Source organism: Hypanus sabinus, chromosome 8 (genome assembly GCF_030144855.1).
Source record: "Hypanus sabinus isolate sHypSab1 chromosome 8, sHypSab1.hap1, whole genome shotgun sequence".
Taxonomy (NCBI): Eukaryota; Metazoa; Chordata; class Chondrichthyes; order Myliobatiformes; family Dasyatidae; genus Hypanus; species Hypanus sabinus.
This window is the reverse complement of record NC_082713.1, coordinates 143,755,570-143,775,971: the sequence shown is the minus strand read 5'-3', so window position 1 is coordinate 143,775,971 and position 20,402 is coordinate 143,755,570. Positions and strand designations below refer to the sequence as shown.

Here is a 20,402-nt window from a genome sequence, read left to right as displayed (position 1 = left end):
TAGAAGTCCCAACAAGAGAGTGTGTGAAACTTGATCTCTTACTAGAGAATGAGTCAGGGCAGGCGACAGAAATTTGTGTGGGAGGACACTTTGAATACAGTGACCATAATGCAATTAGTTTCAAGTAAATATGCAAAAAAATAGGTGTGGTCCATGGGTTGAGATTCTAAATTGGAGAAAGGCCAATTGTAATTTGGCAAGTGTGGATTGGTACAGGCTGTTTTCTTGCAAAGGTGTACTTGGTACGAGGGAGGCCTTCAAAACTCAAATTTTCAATAGTACAAAGCTTGTATGTGCTTGTAAGAATAAAAGGTAAAGATAACAGGTGTAGGGATGCATGGTTTTCAAAAAATATTGAGGATCTGGTTAAGAATAAAAGGAGGTGCATAGCAGGTAGAGGAAGGTATGAACAAGTGAGGTGCTTATGGAGTATAAGAAATGCAAGAAGAAATCATGAGGGCTGGGAAAAAAAGCATTAGGTTGCCATAGAAGAAAAAGTGAAGAAGAATTCTGAGGGAATCTACAGAGCAAAAGAGTTTCAGGGGGAAAAATTGGTCCTCTGGAAGATCAGAGTGGTAATCCATAGGTGGAGTCAAAAGAGATTGGGGGAGCTCTTACATGATTTTTTTACATCTGTATTTACCCAGGAGATGGACACAGAGTCTATAGAAGTGAGGCAAAGTGGCATCAGCTTCATGGACCCTTTACAGATTACACAGGAGGAGGTGTTCGCTGTCTTGAGACAAATTAGGGTGGATAAATCCCCAAGGCCTGAAAAAGTGTTCCCTCAGACATGCGGGGAGCAAGTGTAGAAATTGCTGGGGACCTAACGGAAATATTTAAATTGTCCTTGGTGACAGATGAGATAAAAGAGGATTGGAAGATAACCAGTGTTGTTCTACTTTTTAAGAAAGGCTCTAAAAATAAACCAGGAAATTAAAGGCTGGTGAGTCTGACAGCAGCAGCGGGAAAATCATTGGAAAGTACTCGGAGGGACCGGATATTTGAGTATTTGGATAGACATGGACATTAAGGATAGTCAGATTGGTTTCATGAATGGTTGGTCATATATAACCAATCTTATGGAGTTTTTTTAAAGGAAGTTACCAGGAAAGTTGATGAGGGCAAAGCAGAGGATGCTGTCTACTTGGACCTTAGCAAGGCAGTTGACAAGGTCCTGCATGGGAGGTTGATCAAGAAGGTCCATTTGCTCAGCATTAAAGATGAGGTAGTAAATTAGGTTAGACATTGGCTTCGTGGGAGAAGCCAGAGAGTGGTAGAAGATGACTCTCTGACTTAAGGCCCATGTCTACAGTAGTAGAGTGCCACAGGGATCAGTGCTGGGTCTGTTGTTGTTTGTCATCTGTATCAACGATCTGGATGATAATGTGATAAACTGGATCAACAAATTTGCAGATAACACCAAGATTGGGGGTGTAGTGGACAGCGAGGAAGACTGTCAAAGTTTGCAGCGGGATCTGGACCAGCTGGAAAAATGGCAGACGGAATTTAATGCAGACAAATGCAAGATGTTGCACTTCAGTAGGACCAACCAGGATAGATCTTACACAGTGAATGGTAGAGCATTGAGGAGTGTGCCAGAACAAAGGGATCTGGGAATACAGGCCTATAATTTATTGAAAGTTATGTCACAGGCGGATAGGGTCATAAAGAAAGCTTTTGGCACTTTGGCCTTCATAAATCAATGCATTGAGTATAGGAGATGGGATGTTATGTTGAAGTTGTATAAGGTATCGGTGAAGCCTAATTTGGAGTATTGTGTGCAGATTTGATCACCTACTGACAAGTAAGATGTAACCAAGGTTGAAAGAGTACAGAAAAAGTTTACAAGGATGCTGCCAGGTCTGGAGGACCTGAATTATATGGAATGATTGAGTAGGTTAGGACTTAATTCCTTGCAATGGAGAAGATTAACAGGAGATTTGATAGGGGGTTATACAAAATTATAAGGGGGTATAGGGGGTAAATTCAAGCAGGCTTTTTCCACTGAGTTTGTGAAGGACTACAACTAGAAGTCATGGGTTAAGGGTAAAAGGAGAAAATTTTAAGGGGAACATGAGGTAACACCTCTTCACTCAGAATGTCATGAGAATGTGTGGAATGAGCTGCCAGCACAAGTGGTGCATGTGCACCTGATTTCATTGCTTATGAGAAATTTGAATAGGTACATGGATGATAGGGGTATGGACAGCTATGATCTGGGTGCAGGTCAATAGGAGTAGGCAGTTTAAATTGTTTGGCATGGACTAGATGGGCAGAAAGACCTGTTTCTGTGCTGTACTTTTCAATGACTGTATGACTTTATACTAAATTGGGGAAGAATTTTTACAGCTGGGTAAGACTAGAACTAAGGATTGTGAATTGGGAATAGCTGCTAACAAGGCAAGTCCATATCTGACATGTGGGATTTGCTTAAAGACTAGTTGATCAAAGTTCATGATCAGCATATTCCAGTAAGGAGTAAGGGCAAGGGAACGCTGGATGAACTGAAAGTCCCTAGGGGCAGTATAATAGTGTAGTGGTTAGCACAATATTTTACAGTAATGGCAACCTAGGTTCAATACCCGCCACTGCCTGTAAGGAGCTTGTCTGTTCTCCCCGTGACTGTGTGGGTTTCTTTCGGATGCTCAGATTTCCTCCCGCAGGCCAAAGAATTACAGGTTGGTAGGCTAATTGGTCACTTGTATATTAGCCTGTGATTAGGCTAGGGTCAAATTGGGCGTTGCTGGGCAGCACAGCTTGAAGGGCCGGTAGGGCCTACACCATGCTGTATCTCAATAAAATAAAATAACATTTTAAAAAAGTAGAGGAAGCATATGTAAGATTAAAGAACCAAAATCAGACTGCGGATTATAGGTAGCTGTAAAGTGCTCAAGCAGCAATTAGGAGGATCAAAAGGAACTGTGAAATGTCTTTGGCAAGTGGAATCAAGGGGAAACTGAAGTATATTAAGAAAAAGAGGATAACTGTGGAGAGGGTAGGTCCATTCAAAGATAAAGGAGGGAATTTGTGCTTTGAGTTAGAGCAAGTGGCTGAGGTACTTTGTGTCTGTATTTATCGGGGAGTACGATTTGGAGCAGAATGGAGTATGGTAGTGTGCCAGGACATTTTGAAATTAAGGACAAGGTAGTACTGGGTCTTCTGAAAAGCATTAAGGTGGATCAGTCCTCAGGGCCTGATGGCATATATCCCAGAATATTGAAAGAAACAAATGAAGAGATTGCTAGGGCTTTGTCAAATACTGTATATCTGTGTCCTCATCAGCAATAGAGAGGTCCCACAGGACTGGACAGGAACAAATGTGCCTTTGTTCAAGAAGGGAAACGGGGATAATCCAGGTAATTATAGGCCTGTGAGCCTCACGTCAATGGGAAACCTCTTGGAGAAGATACTTAGGGTGATTCAGAAAATAGATACATGGGACCCAGAGTGAACACAAGTTTAGATTTGGAACTGCCTTGCCCATAGAAGACAGAGAGTAGAGGTAGGTGGGTGTTATTCTGGCTGGAGACCAGTCTATGTTCTACAAGGATCAGGGCTGGGACTTCTGTTGTTTATGACATATACTGTATACCAATGTTTTGAATGAAAGTGTATATGGGTTGATTAACAACTTTTCAAATAACACCAAAATTGGTGGAGTTGTGGACAGTGTAAAGGACTATCAATAAATACAGTGAGGTTATTATCAGTAGCACCTACAGAGAAGTCGCAGATGGTGAAAAAGAAGGCATGTGGCATGCTTGTCTTCCTTGTTAGGGGTGTTGAGTATAAGAATAATGAATTCATACCGCAAATACTGTATACAAAACTTCAGTCAGACTACAGCTGGATTCTTTCATGCAGTTCTGTGGAGGCTGTGGGGTGGGTGCAGAAGAGGCTTACCAAAATATTGCCTAGATTAGAGGGTATGAGCAAGCCCTCTGTTAGTCAGGGCCAACCATGAATGTTGTTTGAGTCCTAGCTGTCTCAGCAAACCAGGGCAGTACGATCCGGTGAGCAAGCTGTGGCTCATGCAGTGGGTGCCCCCTCTCTTCACCAATAAAGTTTGGCACCAGCAGCATCACAGGAGTTGCTAGTTAGCATTGAACTCAACACAGGACTGCCTTAGGGACTCCTGCTCAGGATTTTTCCCTCAGGGTTTACTCCCAAAGCCTTCCCCATATGTGGGTATAGCCACCATTGAATTGAATTGACTTATTTTCTTACATCCCTCACATACATGAGGAGTAAAAATCTTTATGCTATGTCTCCATCTAAATGAGCCATGTGCAATCATAGTAATTTATAATAAATAACAGTCAATGTAATATACACTCAAATCAGCATGAGTTCAACAGTCTGATGGCCTGGTGGAAGAAGCTGTCCCAGAGCCTGTTGGTCCTGATTTTTATGCTGTGGTATTGCTTCCTGGATTGTAGCAGCTGGATTAGGTTGTGGTTGGGGTGTCTCATGTCCCCAATGGTCCCAAGAGCCCTTTTTACACACCTGTCCTTGTAAATGTCCTGAATCATGGGAAGTTCACAACTACAGATGTGCTGGGCTGTCCGCACCACTCTCTGCAGAGTCCTGTGATTAAGGGAGGTACGGTTCCCACACCAGGCAGTGATGCAGCCAGTCAGGATGCTCTCAATTGTGCCCCTGTAGAAAGTTTTTTTAGGATCTGGGGGCCCATACCAAACTTCTTCAACCGTCTGAGGTGAAAGGGGCGCTGTTGTGCCTTTTTCACCACACAGCTGGTGTGTATAGACCACGTGAGGTCCTTGGTGATGTGGATGCCGAGGAACTTAAAGCTGTTCACCCTCTCAACCCCAGATCCACTGATGTCAATAGAGGTTAGCCCATCTCTATTTCTCCTGTAATCCACAACCAGCCCCTTTGTCCATGCAGTGGAGGTTTGAGATCAGGGTTTTCCTTCTCCTAGATAAGCTGCCAACCATGGCTGATGAGCCCCATCTGCCCAAAGTGGCTGGTTTAAAAGCACTAGTAATCCACCTTTGCCCCTTATCCTGTCAGTAGAAATGGTTCCTCTGGATTTAGTAGCTAAGCCAGACATTAAGGCCAGGAGCTGGACTTGGTTGTCAGAGGTTATTTGAGACACCCACCACTGGGAGCATTTAACAGGTAGTGAGAGTTAATCCCCACTACTAATCCCCCCCACCCCGGCTATGACAACTTTAAGGAACTTTAAAGCTGAAGAAACTTGGATTGTTTTTGCTGGAGTATTGGAGGCCGAGGGGAGACCTGATAGAGGATTTTACATTTATGAGAGGCATGTATAAGATAGCCAGTCAGAATCTTCTCCCCTGGTGAAAATATCAAATGGAGGACATGCTTTTAACATGGACTTCTCTAACTTCCGTTAATGCCCCTCCTCCCCTTCTTACCCCATCCCTGACATATTTAGTTGTTTGCCTGTTCTCCATCTCCCTCTGGTGCTCACCCCCCCCCCACTTTCTTTTTCCTGAGGCCTCCCGTCCCATGATCCTTTCCCTTCTCCAGCTCTGTATCACTTTCGCCAATCACCTTTCCAGCTCTTAGCTTCATCCCACCCCCTCCGGTCTTCTCCTATCATTTTGCATTTCCCCTCCCCCCTCTACTTTCAAATCTCTTACTATCTTTCCTTTCGGTTAGTCCCGATGAAGGGTCTCAGCCCTGTTACGAATGAGGAGCAAATCTGATGGGCAGAAAGATACAGAATCGCCAATGCCCGCCTCCGCCCTTTTGAGAATCGCAAGATCGCTATTATTTCCGGTCTGATACCCAGGAAATGAGAGAGATACACATCATGTCAATAACGAGAGAGAGATGCAGGATAACAGAAAAGTCAGTTGTTATTGACAACGCAGGAATACACAAAAAGTGGAATGTCTCCTTCTAACAAAAGTGGAACGGAACCACTGATTACTGCTATTGTCTCTTGGAGAAGGACTTGTGTATTGAGTACTGTACTATTCATTGAAACCCCTCAGGGGGCAGCCAGAGTGGTCTGGTTGAGGGATTGCATCATCCCAACCTGATTGACGCCTGAGACCCCGTGAGTGAGGATAGAAGTAGGGTCTGGGGAACACCCCTCAGACGCACCAGGAGAGACGGTACGAGTCCGGTGGGGGCTTGTGTGTGTGTCCACCCTTGCCTGGGTAACGAGTCCTCCACGGAACGGTCTAGCTAACGGATGGATACGGATCAAGATCGTAACAAGGAAAGTCAGCAAGTTTCTCTCTCTCTCTCCAACAATTGCCACATGGTGATCAGCAACGACTGCAGCCTGTATGAACTGAACTGAACTTTATATTTCCATCGGACAATTCATTATCCCCTAGACAACGATAGAGCTTATTTCTTATTGATGATTATTATACCTGTACTTTTAGGTTTAGTATTGATGACGTATATTATCTGTATATTTGCATTGATATTATTTTTGTGTATTTTTACCAATAAATACTGTTAAAAATAGTATCATCAGACTTCAACGGCTACTCCTATCTTTGCTGGTAACACACCCAGTTATGGGGTTTGTAACAGCCCGAAATGTCGACAGCGCTTCTCACTATAGATGCTGCCTGGCCTGCTGTGTTCCACCAGCATTTTGTGTATGTTGTTGTTTGAATTTCCAGCATCTGCAGATTTCCTCGTACATGCTTTTAAGTTTGGGGGGGGGGATGGGGGTTAACTATAAAGAGACATGAAATGCAAGATTTTGTATACAGAGAGTGGTAGATGCCTGGTATGGGGTAATAGTGGAAACTGGTAGTTTAATGGAGTTTGAGGCTTTAAGATAGACACATGCATAGATGGGAAGAATTCACACTAAGTCTTGGGTATACCTTCAGAATAAACTTGCTCTTTATTACAAGCTGACATCAAAAGGTATGTTACTCATCCTGGAACAAAAGCTCCCGATCCAAAGCTTTTGATATTTTTATATTATTTCTCATCTACTTCCCACTATGTCTACCCAGCATGTGTGGTGTACACAGAAAATGATGTAAGCCATTCGCAGTGTTAAGCTTCAGTGCCTCTGTGCTACGTGAGCTGTTTAAGTTCTGCTTTAACCTTATAGCCACAATGGCAAGCTTCTATCCTGGGGTTAATGGGATTGTTGCTAGCCTGGGAAGGGTCTTGGCCCAAAATGTCGACAGCGTTTCTCCCTATAGATGCTGCCTAGCCTGCTGTGTTCTACCAGCATTTTGTGTGTGTTGTTGTATGAGTTTACTATAGTTCACTTTAGCCTGCAGTTTGTTGCTTAGACTGTTTTGAACCTGTTATGGACCTTCTCTGCCTGGTACCAAGCCTGAAGATTCTTCCTTATCTCTGCTACATGATCATTCCCTTGTACTCTACTACTGCGCTACAGAGCTAAGAATTTGCTATTCCCTTCTCTGCATGAATATTAAGGGAATGGAGGGATATGGATGAAATACAGGAAGAGACTATTTAGTATAAATTGGCACCAAGATCAGCACAACATTGTGGCCAAATGGCCTGTCCAGTGGTGTGCTGTTCCATTTAATATTAATATTTCTGGATGATGGGGTGGTAAATTGGATTAGTAAGTATGCAGATGATACTCAGATAGGTGGCGTTGTGAATAATGAAGTAGGTTTTCAAAGCTTGCAGAGAGATTTAGGCCAGTTAGAAGAGTGGGCTGAAAGATGGCAGATGGGAGTTTAATGCTGATAAGCGTGAGGTGCTACATTTTGGTAGGACTAATCAAAATAGGACATACATGGTAAATGGTAGGGCATTGAAGAATGCAGTAGAACAGAGTGACCTAGGAATAATGGTGCATTGTTCTCTGAAGGTGGAATCTCATGTGGATAGGGTGGTGAAGAAAGCTTTTGATATTCTGGCCTTTTATAAATCAGAGCATTGAGTATAGGAGCTGGGATGTAATGTTGAAATTACTTTGGTGAGGCCCAATTTGGAGTATTGTGTACAGTTCTGGTCACCGAATTATAGGAAAGATGTCAACAAAATAGAGAGAGTACAGAGAAGATTTACTAGAATATTACCTGGGTTTCAGCACCTAAGTTACAGAAAAAGGTTGAACAAGTTAGGTCATTATTCTTTGGAGCGTAGAAGGTTGAGAGGGGACTTGATAGAGGTATTTAAAATTATGAGGGGGATAGATAGAGTTGATGTGGATACGCTTTTTCCATTGAGAGTAGGGGAGATTCAAACAAGAGGACATGAGTTGAGAGTTAGGGGGCAAAAGTTTAAGGGTAACACGAGGGGGAACTTCTTTACTCAGAGAGTGGATGCTGTGTGGAACGAGCTTCCAGTAGAAGTAGTAGAGGCAGGTTTGATATTGTCATTTAAAGTAAACTTGGATAGGTATATGGACAGGAAAGGAATGGAGGGTTATGGGCTGAGTGCAGGTTGGTGGGACTAGGTGAGAGTAAGCGTTTGGCACGGACTAGAAGGGCTGAGATGGCCTGTTTCCATGCTGTAATTGTTATATGGTTACTGAAAGGAAAGATTTATCCTTTAATTTCCAGAATTAGCTGAGACAGCAATTTAAAAAATTTAAAAAAGCTTTGGTAAGGAAAAGCTTAACAAATAGTGTAGTGTTTTAAATATTTAACCTGTTTCTGAAATGCTTTGACATTTTAATCATTACTGTTACAGAGTGATATTTCAATAGATACAGTGGGGCAGCATAATAACGTAGTAGTTAACACAACGCTTTACGGTACCTGCAACCTGGGTTCAATTTCCACAGCTGCCTGTAAAGAATTTGTATGTTCTCCCCATGACAGCATGGCTTTGCTCTGGGTGCACCGGTTTCCTCTGGCAGTCCAATTCAAAGGTCTTTTCTTTAGTCGGTTAATTGGTCATTGTAAATTGTCCAGTGATAAGGCTAGGATTAAATCAGGGGATTGCTGGGTGGTATAGCTCGAATGGCCAGAAGGGCCTATTTCATGCTGCATCTCAATGAAAAAATAAATATTATTAAAACAACTGTAATATGTATTAACAAGGTGCTGGAGGAACTACTACCTTAAAGTGCTCCTCATGGCATGCGCCTCAAGTAGCCTCTGACAACCAAGTCCAATCACTGGCCTTCTCGTGTGGATTAGCCTCTAAGCCTGAAGGAACTGTTTCTACTGACAGGAGAAGGGGCGAAGGCGGGTCCTGGCACCTTAAAACCAGTGCTTCGGGTAGATGGAGCTCATCGGACTGAGAAGACAGTCCATCTAAGAGAGGGAAAACTCTGATTTCAAACCTCTGCTGCCTTGCGGCCATACCCATTTATGGGAAAGGCTTTGGGAGTAAACCCTGAGGATAAATCCGGAGCTGGAGTCCCTAAGGCAGTCCAACGTTTACCTTCAACCTCACTCTGGCAACTCCTGCCATGTCACTGGTGCCAAGCTTTATTGGCCCTTGTCTTTCCCTTGGACAATATCGGTGGCGTGGAGGGGAGACTTGCTGCTTGGGCAACAGCTGGTCTTCCATACAACCTTGCCCAGGCCCACGCCCTGGAGAGGAGACTTTCCAGGCGCAGATCCGTGGTCTCATGAGACTAACGGACGCCATCACCTCACAGGAACAACTCAAGCAGTGTCTGTGGAGGGAACTGGACAGTCAACATTTCAGGTTGAGATACTTTATCTGATCTGAAAGATAGAAGTGAGGTTGCCAGTATAAAAATATAGAGGAAAAGGGTGGAACAAGAGCTAGCAAGTGATAGATGGATCCATATAAAGAGGTGTGAAGGGCAGATGTAAGTGTGGAAATATTGACAGAAGCTGGAATATGATAGGTGGTAGTGACAAAGGTAGGGCTGAAGATGATGGAATCCCCTCACATATTTCATCATCTCCAGGCCCTTTGTTGCTTCCACCTCTCTCCCTTCTCTTCCTACTACTTTTCCTCAGTTGGATCCACTTATCACTTCCTGGCTTCCCTCCCCCTTCACCTTTTAAACTGGCTATCACCCCTCTGTCTTTCAATCCAGATGAAGGGTCTCGACCTGAAGCATTGACACTCCATTACTGCCTGACCCACTGAATTCCTCTAGCATCTTGTATGTTGCACCAGATTCCAGCATCTGCAGTGTCTTATCTCTGTAGCATGCAGTAACCTAATATTAACATGGTATAAAGTTTAGAAGAAGAGGATGATGGCCAATTGCTAAGATTGATGCTCTTTGTAGAGAAAGGAATGAAATACATGTGTTTAATGTGTGTTAACCAGAATTAATGTGCTGGTGATATGCTTGAATCAATTAATAATGGTGAACCTACTGGAACTCCACATTGGTTACCTAGAAGAGTTCTAGTCCAACATCTCCCAGTGCTTTATAAAGATCCACTCAGACTTTGCTGTACGCTGTTGTGCTGGGGATCCGAGTGAACCCTCCCTTATCATGATTTGCTCACATCAATCTCAATGCTAGAAGCAGTGGAGGCGACCTCAGTAAAGATATTTAAGACAAGGTTGGATAGATTTTTTGCATAGTAGAGGAATAAAGGGTTATGGAGAAAAGGCAGGTAGGTCCATGGTCAGATCAGCCATGATCTTATTGAATGGTGGAGTAGGTTGGATGGGCCAAATGGCCTACCCTTGTTCCTATTTCTTATGTTCTTGTGCTCTGATCTGTGAGTGCTGATGCTGGGCAGGCTGGTGGGAACTGCAAGCTCACTCATTTGCTAAGCTGCATGCTATGTTGTGGGGTTCAGGGATGTCACCTAGACATTGTGATAATGTGTAGCCCATTGGTTGGGACAGGCAGCAGCTGTTCCATACAGTCCCGTGTAAATCTTAGGCATAGATACTAGGGTGCCTAAGACTCTTGCACAGTACTGTAGTAATTTGATGCATTGCACTGTTCTGCTGCTGCAAAAATAAAAATAAATTTTGTGACATATGTGAGTGATGATAAACCTGATTCTAATATGGGCCTTTGTTGTGGACTGAGAGTGGGAAGGGGACAGGGAGAGAGGAGTTACAGTTGGGAAAAGGAAAGGGAGCGGGAAACACTTGAGAAACATTGTGTAATGATCAATAAATCAAGTGTTTGGAATGAAATCATCTTGCCACCCCCTGCCCTAGCTCTTCACCCTCACCACTCCCAACATCCTATGCTCCTGCCAGATCTGTAAACTCGTTCATCTCTCTACCTTGACAAGCACAGAACTGTGAAAAAGTCTGGGGCACCTTAGTCTGGGTACATAGGACTTTGTATGCCAAAGAGAAATCTCTGGGCTGGGGAACATTGTGTAGCTGAACAAAGAGAGAAGGTTGTTATGACTGATTAAAACAGAGCCGCATGGAAGCTGTAACTAGGAAATATAAAACTCTTTATTCACACAGCAAACCTTCAGGAGAGAATCCTGAAATCGCTCTGCTGCCACAATGTTTTATACTTCTTCAACAGAAAGAAAACAATAAACTATTAACTACAGTTTCAATTGCCATAATCATCTACTTTTGTTACAGTGTTGATTGATGGCTCAATGAATATACAACTAAGGAGGTTAAGTGATAATAGAATCTGAACAGATTTGTTCGAAACTGTGCTTTTTAAGTGGCAGGGATAGACTTTTAACATGTGCTAATAGCAGGAACTTTCAGCTTTCCCTGTGTAGTTTCAATGGGACTGAGTCAGAATGTCTCACACCTGCATGAACACATGAGATTTCTGCAGATGCTGGAAATCCACAGTAATGCATACAACATGTTAGAGGAACTCAGCAGATCAGCTAGCATCTATGGAATGGAACAAATACTTGATGCTTTAAGCTGAGACCCTTCATCAAGACCTACCACACTTATGATTCATTTCACTGGCCAAAAGGTATCAGTTGGAAGTTACGTTGTGTATAGGTTTAATTTCCTGAAGACTGGATGTATTTTAGTTAATCTATAGTTCTCCTTTTTAAGCCCTTCACCCCTACTGGGGCATAGTCCACTGACATCAGCTCACCATAGTCCTCTGCCCTTGGGCTTCTGTAGCTCTGGGTTTTTACGGGATGGAGTCGCTAGCCCCATGCCCAACCCTCCTCCTTTCACAGCAGGGCTTGGAACCATCCATGGTGGAATTAACCTATAATTATGCTATCTATAATTTCATATTTCCAGAATGATCCTTAACAGGGGAGACAGCAGTTTCCATGACATCCAACAGGAGCTGAGAGAAATGTCAGGTTCTGAATTTTCTGTCAATAAATGGAGTAGTGCCTACTAATCCCCAGCAATGCCCCAGATCAAGAGTAGATCAGTCTGAGTAAAAAAGAACAAGCCTGTATGCTATTAAATAGAGGCATGAAATAACTCAGAGGACTGTAAATTACTAAGTAAGAGCACAGGGGTAAAATGTATAAAAATACATCAGAGAGAGAGAGAGAAAGTATCACCAAGAAGTTGAGAATGAGGTTAATAAAACACATCAAGAAGAGACTGTGTCCTAGTTACTCAGAGGGCTGGCAACTAAGGTTTCAAGGAAAAGCCTGTGATTATCATCTTTGTTAAGTAGTGCTTCTTTGTACTTCATGTACTTATTTATAAATCTGTAGTACTTATAACTAATATACTAGGTAATACTGTATACCTGTACCTAATATGATTTGCCGCAGTCACAAACATGTCTTTCCAGTTGGATTAAAGAAGATAAGTTTCACATATTTGCCTTCTTATTGACTGGCTACAAACCTTGCTCATCCATCTTCAGATTCAGGGAGGCACAAGGCACATCGGCTCCTTTTTACTAAATTATTGTGTTTGTAAAGTCCCTGCAGGACTTGCTCCAGAATTGCAAGTTTTCTTGTTCCATGGTAACTACAATTAAAACATAATCCTGATCTAGATTGGCTCCTGGAATTGTTTTGCAATTCTGGAATCACTGTGAAAGATGCTAGGGGTTAATTTGACTCAGCAAGGTATTTTGTTTACAGAGAACCATAATACACAGAAAGCTTAGGCCTTCTATGTCTACATTTGCTTAAGTGTACAAAAGAACAAGATTTGTATAAAACTTTGCATCAGTCAGCCCAACATGCAAAATTTATGCAGTTGAAAATTTCATTTTACATACTTAATGAAATCATGGTGCTACAGTCACCTATTAATAGCTGATAATACATACACCATGATGAATGATGGTATCAAGAAAGCCCTTGGCCCATCACAGAGCAAGACAGCACCTCTGAAGTCATCCAGCTGTGAAATAATCACCGATAAAAGCAAGCAGATGGAACGCTGGGTACAACACTACTCTGAGCTCTACTCGAGGGAAAATGTTGTTGTTAGCTCAGCCATTGATGCCTTGATGAACTAGCAACAGGCAAGAGGAACGTTGGTAGACTCCAGCTTTACTTCAATGATCTCTGCAAGCGTGACATGAAAGCCTTAAAAATCAACACAGACTGCTGGGAGGATACAGCTGACGACTGCAACAAATGGCGAGGTACTCTTCAGCAACACCTAGAGCAAGGTGAAAGAATGATCCTGAGTCAGTTTGAGGAACGGAGAGCTAAACGGAGAGCACAGCGGACAGCAGACAACAATTCCATGACGCTCTACACATGCAGCAACTGTGGCAGAGCCTACCGTTCCAGGATAGGCCTCAATACCCACAGTCGACACTGCTCGACAAACCAGTGACTACCAGAGGCGCAGTACCCATGGTTGACCACGACCGATGCAGGCCACACACATACACTGTACTCAGATTTTTTAAAAAAAAAACAATATTTACATACATACAACTAGATTTAACCATATCATAGGCCTCTGTTGTACTTATTCTAAAGCTGTTTCATATTCTACAACAAATCCTTCTTCAAGCACATTTTGGAAATTATAACTGGGCCAGTTTTCTTCTCCTTTTATTCAAGTAATTGCCTTTATTCAAGTTGTAGCTGTGAACTAATGTGAAGTAATGATACAGTTAAAAACAAATCTTACTTGGCATGGAGTTGCTCATTAACAGTACTCATAATGAGCAAGCCCGTTAATTAAAAAGGTAAGTACAGCATAAGCTCTTGATTCATCCATGAGGCCTTGGAGTATACAAATATAAGCCATTATGGGAATGTGACAACTTGGTTTCTTTCCCAAAGATGAGCATTTCAGTGGCAAAATAAAGTCTTGATGATAAGATTTTGGAAATAAGCGAGACTTGTTCAGTGGCAACATAGAAACTATCCTCCCTGTACATCTAGAGTGGTATTAAAAAGTTTGTGAAACCTTCAGAATCTTCTCCATTTCTACATAAATATAACCTAAAACGTAATCAGACCTTCACTTAAGTCCTAAAACTAGACAAAGATTAAATAAATAACACAAAAAACATTATACTTGTTTATTTAGTTATGGAGTGAAGTGCAAGTATGCCATTGATTTTCCTAAATGCAGTCATGTATGTTCTGGATTGGTTCCAATTTTGGAATATTGCATGAAGATTTGAATCCAATCACGTCTGTGTAGTCATCCAATTGCTAAATAAAAGATTTGTATTTGTAGTTTAGTACAATCAATGGCAAAATAATGACAGTCATCTGGTCCACTGTAAATCAAAATACCGATTTGCCTTAGTAGATCAGTTGGGTATGTGTAAGGCACTTTATTGCTGTTAGAGTCTGCTGCCTTTTAGTAATTGTCATTTTAGCTGATTGAACAGAATCTACACTCATTTCTGACCTTCAATCATTTACCTTCATAGTGGTCAAACATCCCTCTTTTTCAGCCACCTTCGATAGCACTGATGTTTAAAAGCATTCCTTATCACTCTCGTTAACTTGTGTACAAAGTACTCTCGGTGCTCGCATTTGAAATTTGCTTCCATGACATCCGAATTTTTGTGGATTTTAATTGTCTATACTTGCTAAGTATTTTCCGCCTTTGCAAACCAGCATTATGTATCTTATTTTTACAGTGAAAACACTGAGCACCTTTGAGCGGACACAATTTAACTAAATATTTGCCTTGATAAAGGTAACAGATTTTCTTGATTTTTGAAAGAACACAACTGAGTCAAATGATTGCCCTGATAATGAAAAGTTTTGTCCTCTTTTTGTTCTCATTTGATTAAGTATTCCTTCTGAGACTGTCTTTCTTATGATGTCTGTGGGTCTGAAGAATGAAACAATGCCAGTGCTACATATATTGTTTGATTCACAGCATGCATCTATATATTTGTCTTTGCAATGAATGTAGTTTCATTGCATTTTCTGATAGAAATTCCATGGCTGTAGCAATCTTGTATACACAGTAAGTTCAAATGTGAATGCTAGTACCACTCTAGACCACAGGAGATGCCCTTAACCCTGGCATTAAATAGAATCAGTATCAGGTTTAATATCACTGGCATATGTTGTGAAATTTTTTGGCAGTAGTACACTGAAATCATAAAAATAAAAACTACAAATTACAATGTAACTAACAATATATGTTGAAGTGATATCTCCATATTATTACTTGAGCACATGTAAATTGGCAGGGGCTGAACCAGATGTATTTCAAAGATTGTTGTGGACAGATGGGTTCATTGTTTGGGAAGGAAGAGCTGTCTCATCATTCAAACTGTCCTGAGACCAGTGTCCTGACAAATTAATAAATAGGGTTACAGACAAGGCATTACATTAATTAGACTAATAAAGTGTATTAGTATGGATTGAAGAATTGAATTGAACTGACTTCATTTCTTACATCCTTCATATATATGAGTAAAAATCTTTGTTACTTCTCCGTCTAAATGTGCAACGTGCAATTTATAGACAAGTTATCACAGAAGACAAGGTCAGAACCAATAGGTCTTTATCATACTGAAGAGACGGCACAAAAGGATCGATTCTTGCCTCTCAATTGATATCCATACCACCACACCTAGCAGCATTTCCCATGCACCTACCTCTCTCTGTGTAAAAAGAAAAAATGCCTGCATTTTCCTAGATATACATTTATATTAACAACATGAAAGAGGAGACAAAATATAATGTATCCAAGTTTGCTGATGACACAAAATTAGACGGAAGGTACTCTGCCATAAGGATATTTGTTTTCTGCGACAGAGTATTGACAGATTGAATAAGTGGGGGAAAACTCGCCATGTGGCCTGGTAGATATGCAGCTTCAGGGTTGAATCGGTTTCTCGCTGATGTCACCGATTGAAGCGTCATGGGAGACTGAAACATCGAGACAGCAGACAGTTTACGCTGCCATCAGAAGGCCCCTGTACTTGAGCAATCCTCTCTCTCTCTTTTGATGGTGAGTAAGCGCATGTTGGTCCTCGAGCTGGGGGACTTAGAGAAGTAGTGTGGAAGATTGTAACATCGAAACAGTGAGCTGATTGATGTTGCAAGATAGCGAATCTCTCTCTCTCTCGCTAGATAATATCATAGAGTGTCATAGAGTAATGTGGCATGGAAACAGGCCTTTTGACCCAACTGGTCCATGTCAGGTGCATGAATATATGGGGAATGAAGGGATATGCAGGAGGGATCAGTTTAATTTGGCATCATGCTTGGTACAGACATTGTCAGCCAAAGGGCCTGTTTATATGCTGTACTGTTTTATGATGAACGTGCTGATTTGACATTACATAAGGATTCTATAATAAACATGTTTCAACAATGGATTTTTAAGTATTAAGAAAATGAAGGGCTGATGCAGGAAAGTAGCACAAAGATAAAATATTGGACTTTATCTCACTGAATGATGCAGTATGCATGATGGTATAGTCTTGCTTCTAATTCAAATATTCTTATTCAAACTGCATCCAATCTATTCAACACAGATTGAAAATTAACCTTATCCTAGCTGCAGATTAATTGAATTAATTTTTTTTATCTGCATATACATTTTAGAGTTTATAATAAGTGCCTATATGCCAATCTGCATCACATTTCCTAATCTCTTATATGTACATTGGGAAGGTTTCTCACCAAATGAAAATGCTATAACTCTTCCCAAATTTTACTCTGGGGAAAGTAGCACGATCTTGGCAAACATTCTGACATTTACTTAAATCTATGGGGGTGACTATTGGCAGTTTTAACTGTTGGTGTTTGGAAATGAAAAGGTGTTAAAAGAAATTCAAAGCAACACATACAAAATACTGGTGGAACTCAACAGGTCAGGCAGCATCTATGGAACTCAATAAACAGTCAATATTTCAGGCTGGGACTCTTCTTTGGGGCTGGAAAGAACAAAATGGTGGGTGATGGGAAGGAGGATAGCTAGTTGATAGGTGAAGTCAGGTGGGTGGGAAAAACTGGAGAGCACTTAATCTGATAGAAGAGAGTGAACTATGGGAAAAAGGAGGGGCACAGATGAAGGTGACAGGCAGCTGAGAAGACTTATAGAGGCCAGAGTGGGGAATAGAAGAGGGAAGGGGGAAGGAATGAGTTCTTTACCATAAGGAGAAATCAATGTTCCTGTCATCAGGTTTGAGGCTACCCAGATGGAATATGATGTGTTGCTCCTCCACCCTGCGAGTGGCCTCAGCTTGGCACAAGAGGTGGTCATAGACTGATATGTTGGAATGGGAAGGGAAGGGGTATAGGAATTAGAAACAGAGAAAACCTACAGCACAATACAGGCCCTTCGGCCCACAAAGTTGTGCCGAATATGTCCTTACCTTAGAAGTTACCTAGGGTTACTCATAGCCCTCTATTTTTCTAAGCTCCATGTATCTATCCAAGAGTCTCTTAAAAGACCCTATCGTATCCGCCTCCACCACTGTTGCCAGCAGCCCATTCCATGCACTCACCACTCTTTGCATTAAAAAAAACTTACCCCTGACATCTCCACTGTACCTACTTCCAAATACCTTAAAAATGTGCCCTCTCATGCTAGCCATTTCAGCCCTGGACAAAAGCCTCTGACTATCCACATGATCAATGCCTCTCATCATCTTAACACCTCTATCAGGTCAGCCCTCATCCTCCGTCGCTCCAAGGAGACAGGGCTGAGTTCACTCAACCTATTCTCATTAGGCATGCTCCCCAATCCAAACAACATCCTTGTAAATCTTCTCTGAACCCTTTCTATGGTTTCCACATCCTTCCTGCAGTGAGGTGACCAGAACTGAGCACAGTATTCCAAGTAGGGTCTGACCAGGGTCCTGTAAAGCTGTAACATTACCTCTTGACTTGTAAACTCAATCCCATGATTGACAAAGGCCAATGCAGCATATGCCTTCTTAACCATGGAGTCAACCTGTGCAGCAGCTTTAAGTGTCCTATGGACTCAGACCCCAAGATCCCTCTGATCCTCCACACTGCCAAGTCTTACCATCATCCTGCTATCATATTTGACCTACCAAAATGAACCACCACACACTTATTTGGGTTGAACCCCATCTGCCACTTTTCAGCCCAGTTTTGCATCCTATCAATGTCCTGCTGTAACTTCTGACAGCCCTCCACACTATCCACAATGTTAAATATTAAAAATGGTTGGCTACTGGGAAATTTTGCTTTTGGTGGATGGAGCAGACAAAGCGGTCCCCCAATTTATGACCAGTCTCACCAATGTAGAGGAAGCCCATTGGGAGTCCTGGATACAGTAGACGACCCCCACATATTTGCTTACCTCTCCTGGAAGTACTGTTTGGGGCCCTGGATGGTGGAGGGAGGAGGTGAATGGGCAGGTGTAGAACTTGCAGGGATAAGTGCAAGGAGTGAACTTAGTGGGGAGGGACGAATGGAGAAGGGAATCACGTGATCCTTGCAGAAAGCAGCGGGTGGGGATGGAGGTGAAGATATGTTTGGTGGTAGGATCCTTTTGGAGATGGTGGAAGTTACTGAAAATGATGTGTTAGATTCAGAGGCTCATGGGGTGCTAGGTTAGGACAAGAGGAACTCTATTCCTGCTAAGGTGACAGGAAGTTGGGGTGAGCCTGCTTGACTGGGAAATGGAGGAGATGCAGATGAGGGCAGCATCAACGGTGGAGGAAAGGAAACCCTGTTCTTTGAAGATTTCTGATGTCCCAGAGAGGAAAGCCTCATTCTGGGAACAGATGCGGCAGAGGTGAAGGAACTGAGAAACCAGAATAGCATTTCTCAGGAGAAAGGGTGGGAAGAGGTACAGTCAAGAAAGCCAAAGCTCTCTAAAGTTCTTTCTTTACACCAGTTATCACGTACCAGCAACACTTCCCACTGCCTCTTATGAATAATTCTCTATATAAAAGCAACAAAAGGAAACAGGAGTGCTGGTACGTGGTTAAGGAACTTAATGTGGTATAAATGCTTGAGTAACTTTGCTTTTCCATGTGTTTGAAAAATTAAAGCACCGCGCCACCAGTATTTGCAATAATATCCTATGTGATGTAATTAATAATTTAGTATAGATCTTCAATCAATACGGAGGTTTAAATTTTGTGGCGTAGGAACCACGTAGTAGGATTGTTACTGGGCCATCTATCACCCGCATTATCCAGAAAGTGAGGACTCTCCCTGTTTGTTGGGAATTGTACCCAGTTTTTAATTCGGTAAATATCAGCGAAGAGAAGGTTCTTATGGTCTGATAAGACAAACACTATCATACACAGCAGGTCATGTGGACGCTACGGCCCGTGATGACACCTCCCGCCCCTATCTTTAAACCGAGTACAGGAGGCTGCAGCATCTCACTCCGCCGCCCTCCCGTCACTCACTCTCCGGAAATTGCCGAGGGCTGTCGGCTCTCTTGTTCCCGATTCCCGACCGCGTCTGTCCGAGACATTACTGCCCAGGGGACCTCTGTCGTTACTGTCCATTCACATCTTTTATTTATATTTCTTCTCGGATCCGACTTGTTCTCCCCCGCACTCCTTTTCTTTCCTTTGCGAGCAACAGGGGAATGTGATGGCGGCGGGCACGCGCGGCCCCGCGCCTCCGAGTCGGCTCTCTCCGGAAGTGGCGGCGCGGAGGCCGCTGGGAGGCCCGGTCGAAGCCGCGAGGTGACAGCGGTGGATAATGGCGGAGGCAGCAGCAGCGGCCATGGGGACGGCGGCGGCGGCGGCGGCGGCGGCGGCGGCGGGGACGGGGGCGGCTGCGGCACCAGCGGCGGGTGGAGGTGGTGGAGGAGTCGGTTGGACTAAACAGGTGACATGCAGGTAAAGGAGATGAAAAGATTACCGTTTAGTACGGATCACAGCGTTCTTGTCCGCGGATTATTTGCGAGCAACACAATAATAAACGTCCTATTTCCTGGCGATCTGTTTAAACCTGAAAACTCGACAATCACAGGGCGAGCCAGTGGAGCTGTTTTCTGCTAGACAAGGACTTGTCTTCCGTGGTTGTTTGGTTTTAGTCGAGGCTTGCGACGCACAAATTAGATTTTTGGAGGCGTCCAAGAAATTGTGTCGATAGGTGCTGGTTAAACTCTTGATTTAGGTATTTAAAAATGTTCCGAATGGCTGATGGTGACATAACGTAAAAACATCATTG

General features: G+C 42.7%; 2 protein-coding genes across 6 annotated transcripts in view; one reads left to right on the top strand and one right to left on the bottom strand.

Annotated features, from left to right (window-relative positions):
• ttc38 (tetratricopeptide repeat domain 38) overlaps nt 1–20,308 on the bottom strand; it is a 64,800-nt gene extending 44,492 nt beyond the window's left edge. For 2 of the 3 annotated variants that reach the window (XR_009513679.1, XM_059978079.1), the window contains exon 1: nt 19,628–19,753. Coding sequence is in view for 1 of the 3 variants with exons in the window: in XM_059978079.1 (XP_059834062.1) it covers nt 19,628–19,729 (102 nt within the window). In the remaining 2 variants the exon portion in view is untranslated. Of the gene's footprint in view, nt 1–19,627; nt 19,754–20,090 lie in introns of those variants that run through there. The other variant, XM_059978084.1, reaches the window with a different exon arrangement.
• mkrn1 (makorin, ring finger protein, 1) overlaps nt 19,794–20,402 on the top strand; it is a 61,826-nt gene continuing 61,217 nt past the window's right edge. For 2 of the 3 annotated variants that reach the window (XM_059978085.1, XM_059978086.1), the window contains exon 1: nt 19,794–20,068. In XM_059978085.1, the coding sequence (XP_059834068.1) occupies nt 19,929–20,068 (140 nt within the window). In that variant the 5' untranslated portion in view covers nt 19,794–19,928. The remainder of the gene's footprint in view (nt 20,069–20,402) is intronic. The other variant, XM_059978087.1, reaches the window with a different exon arrangement.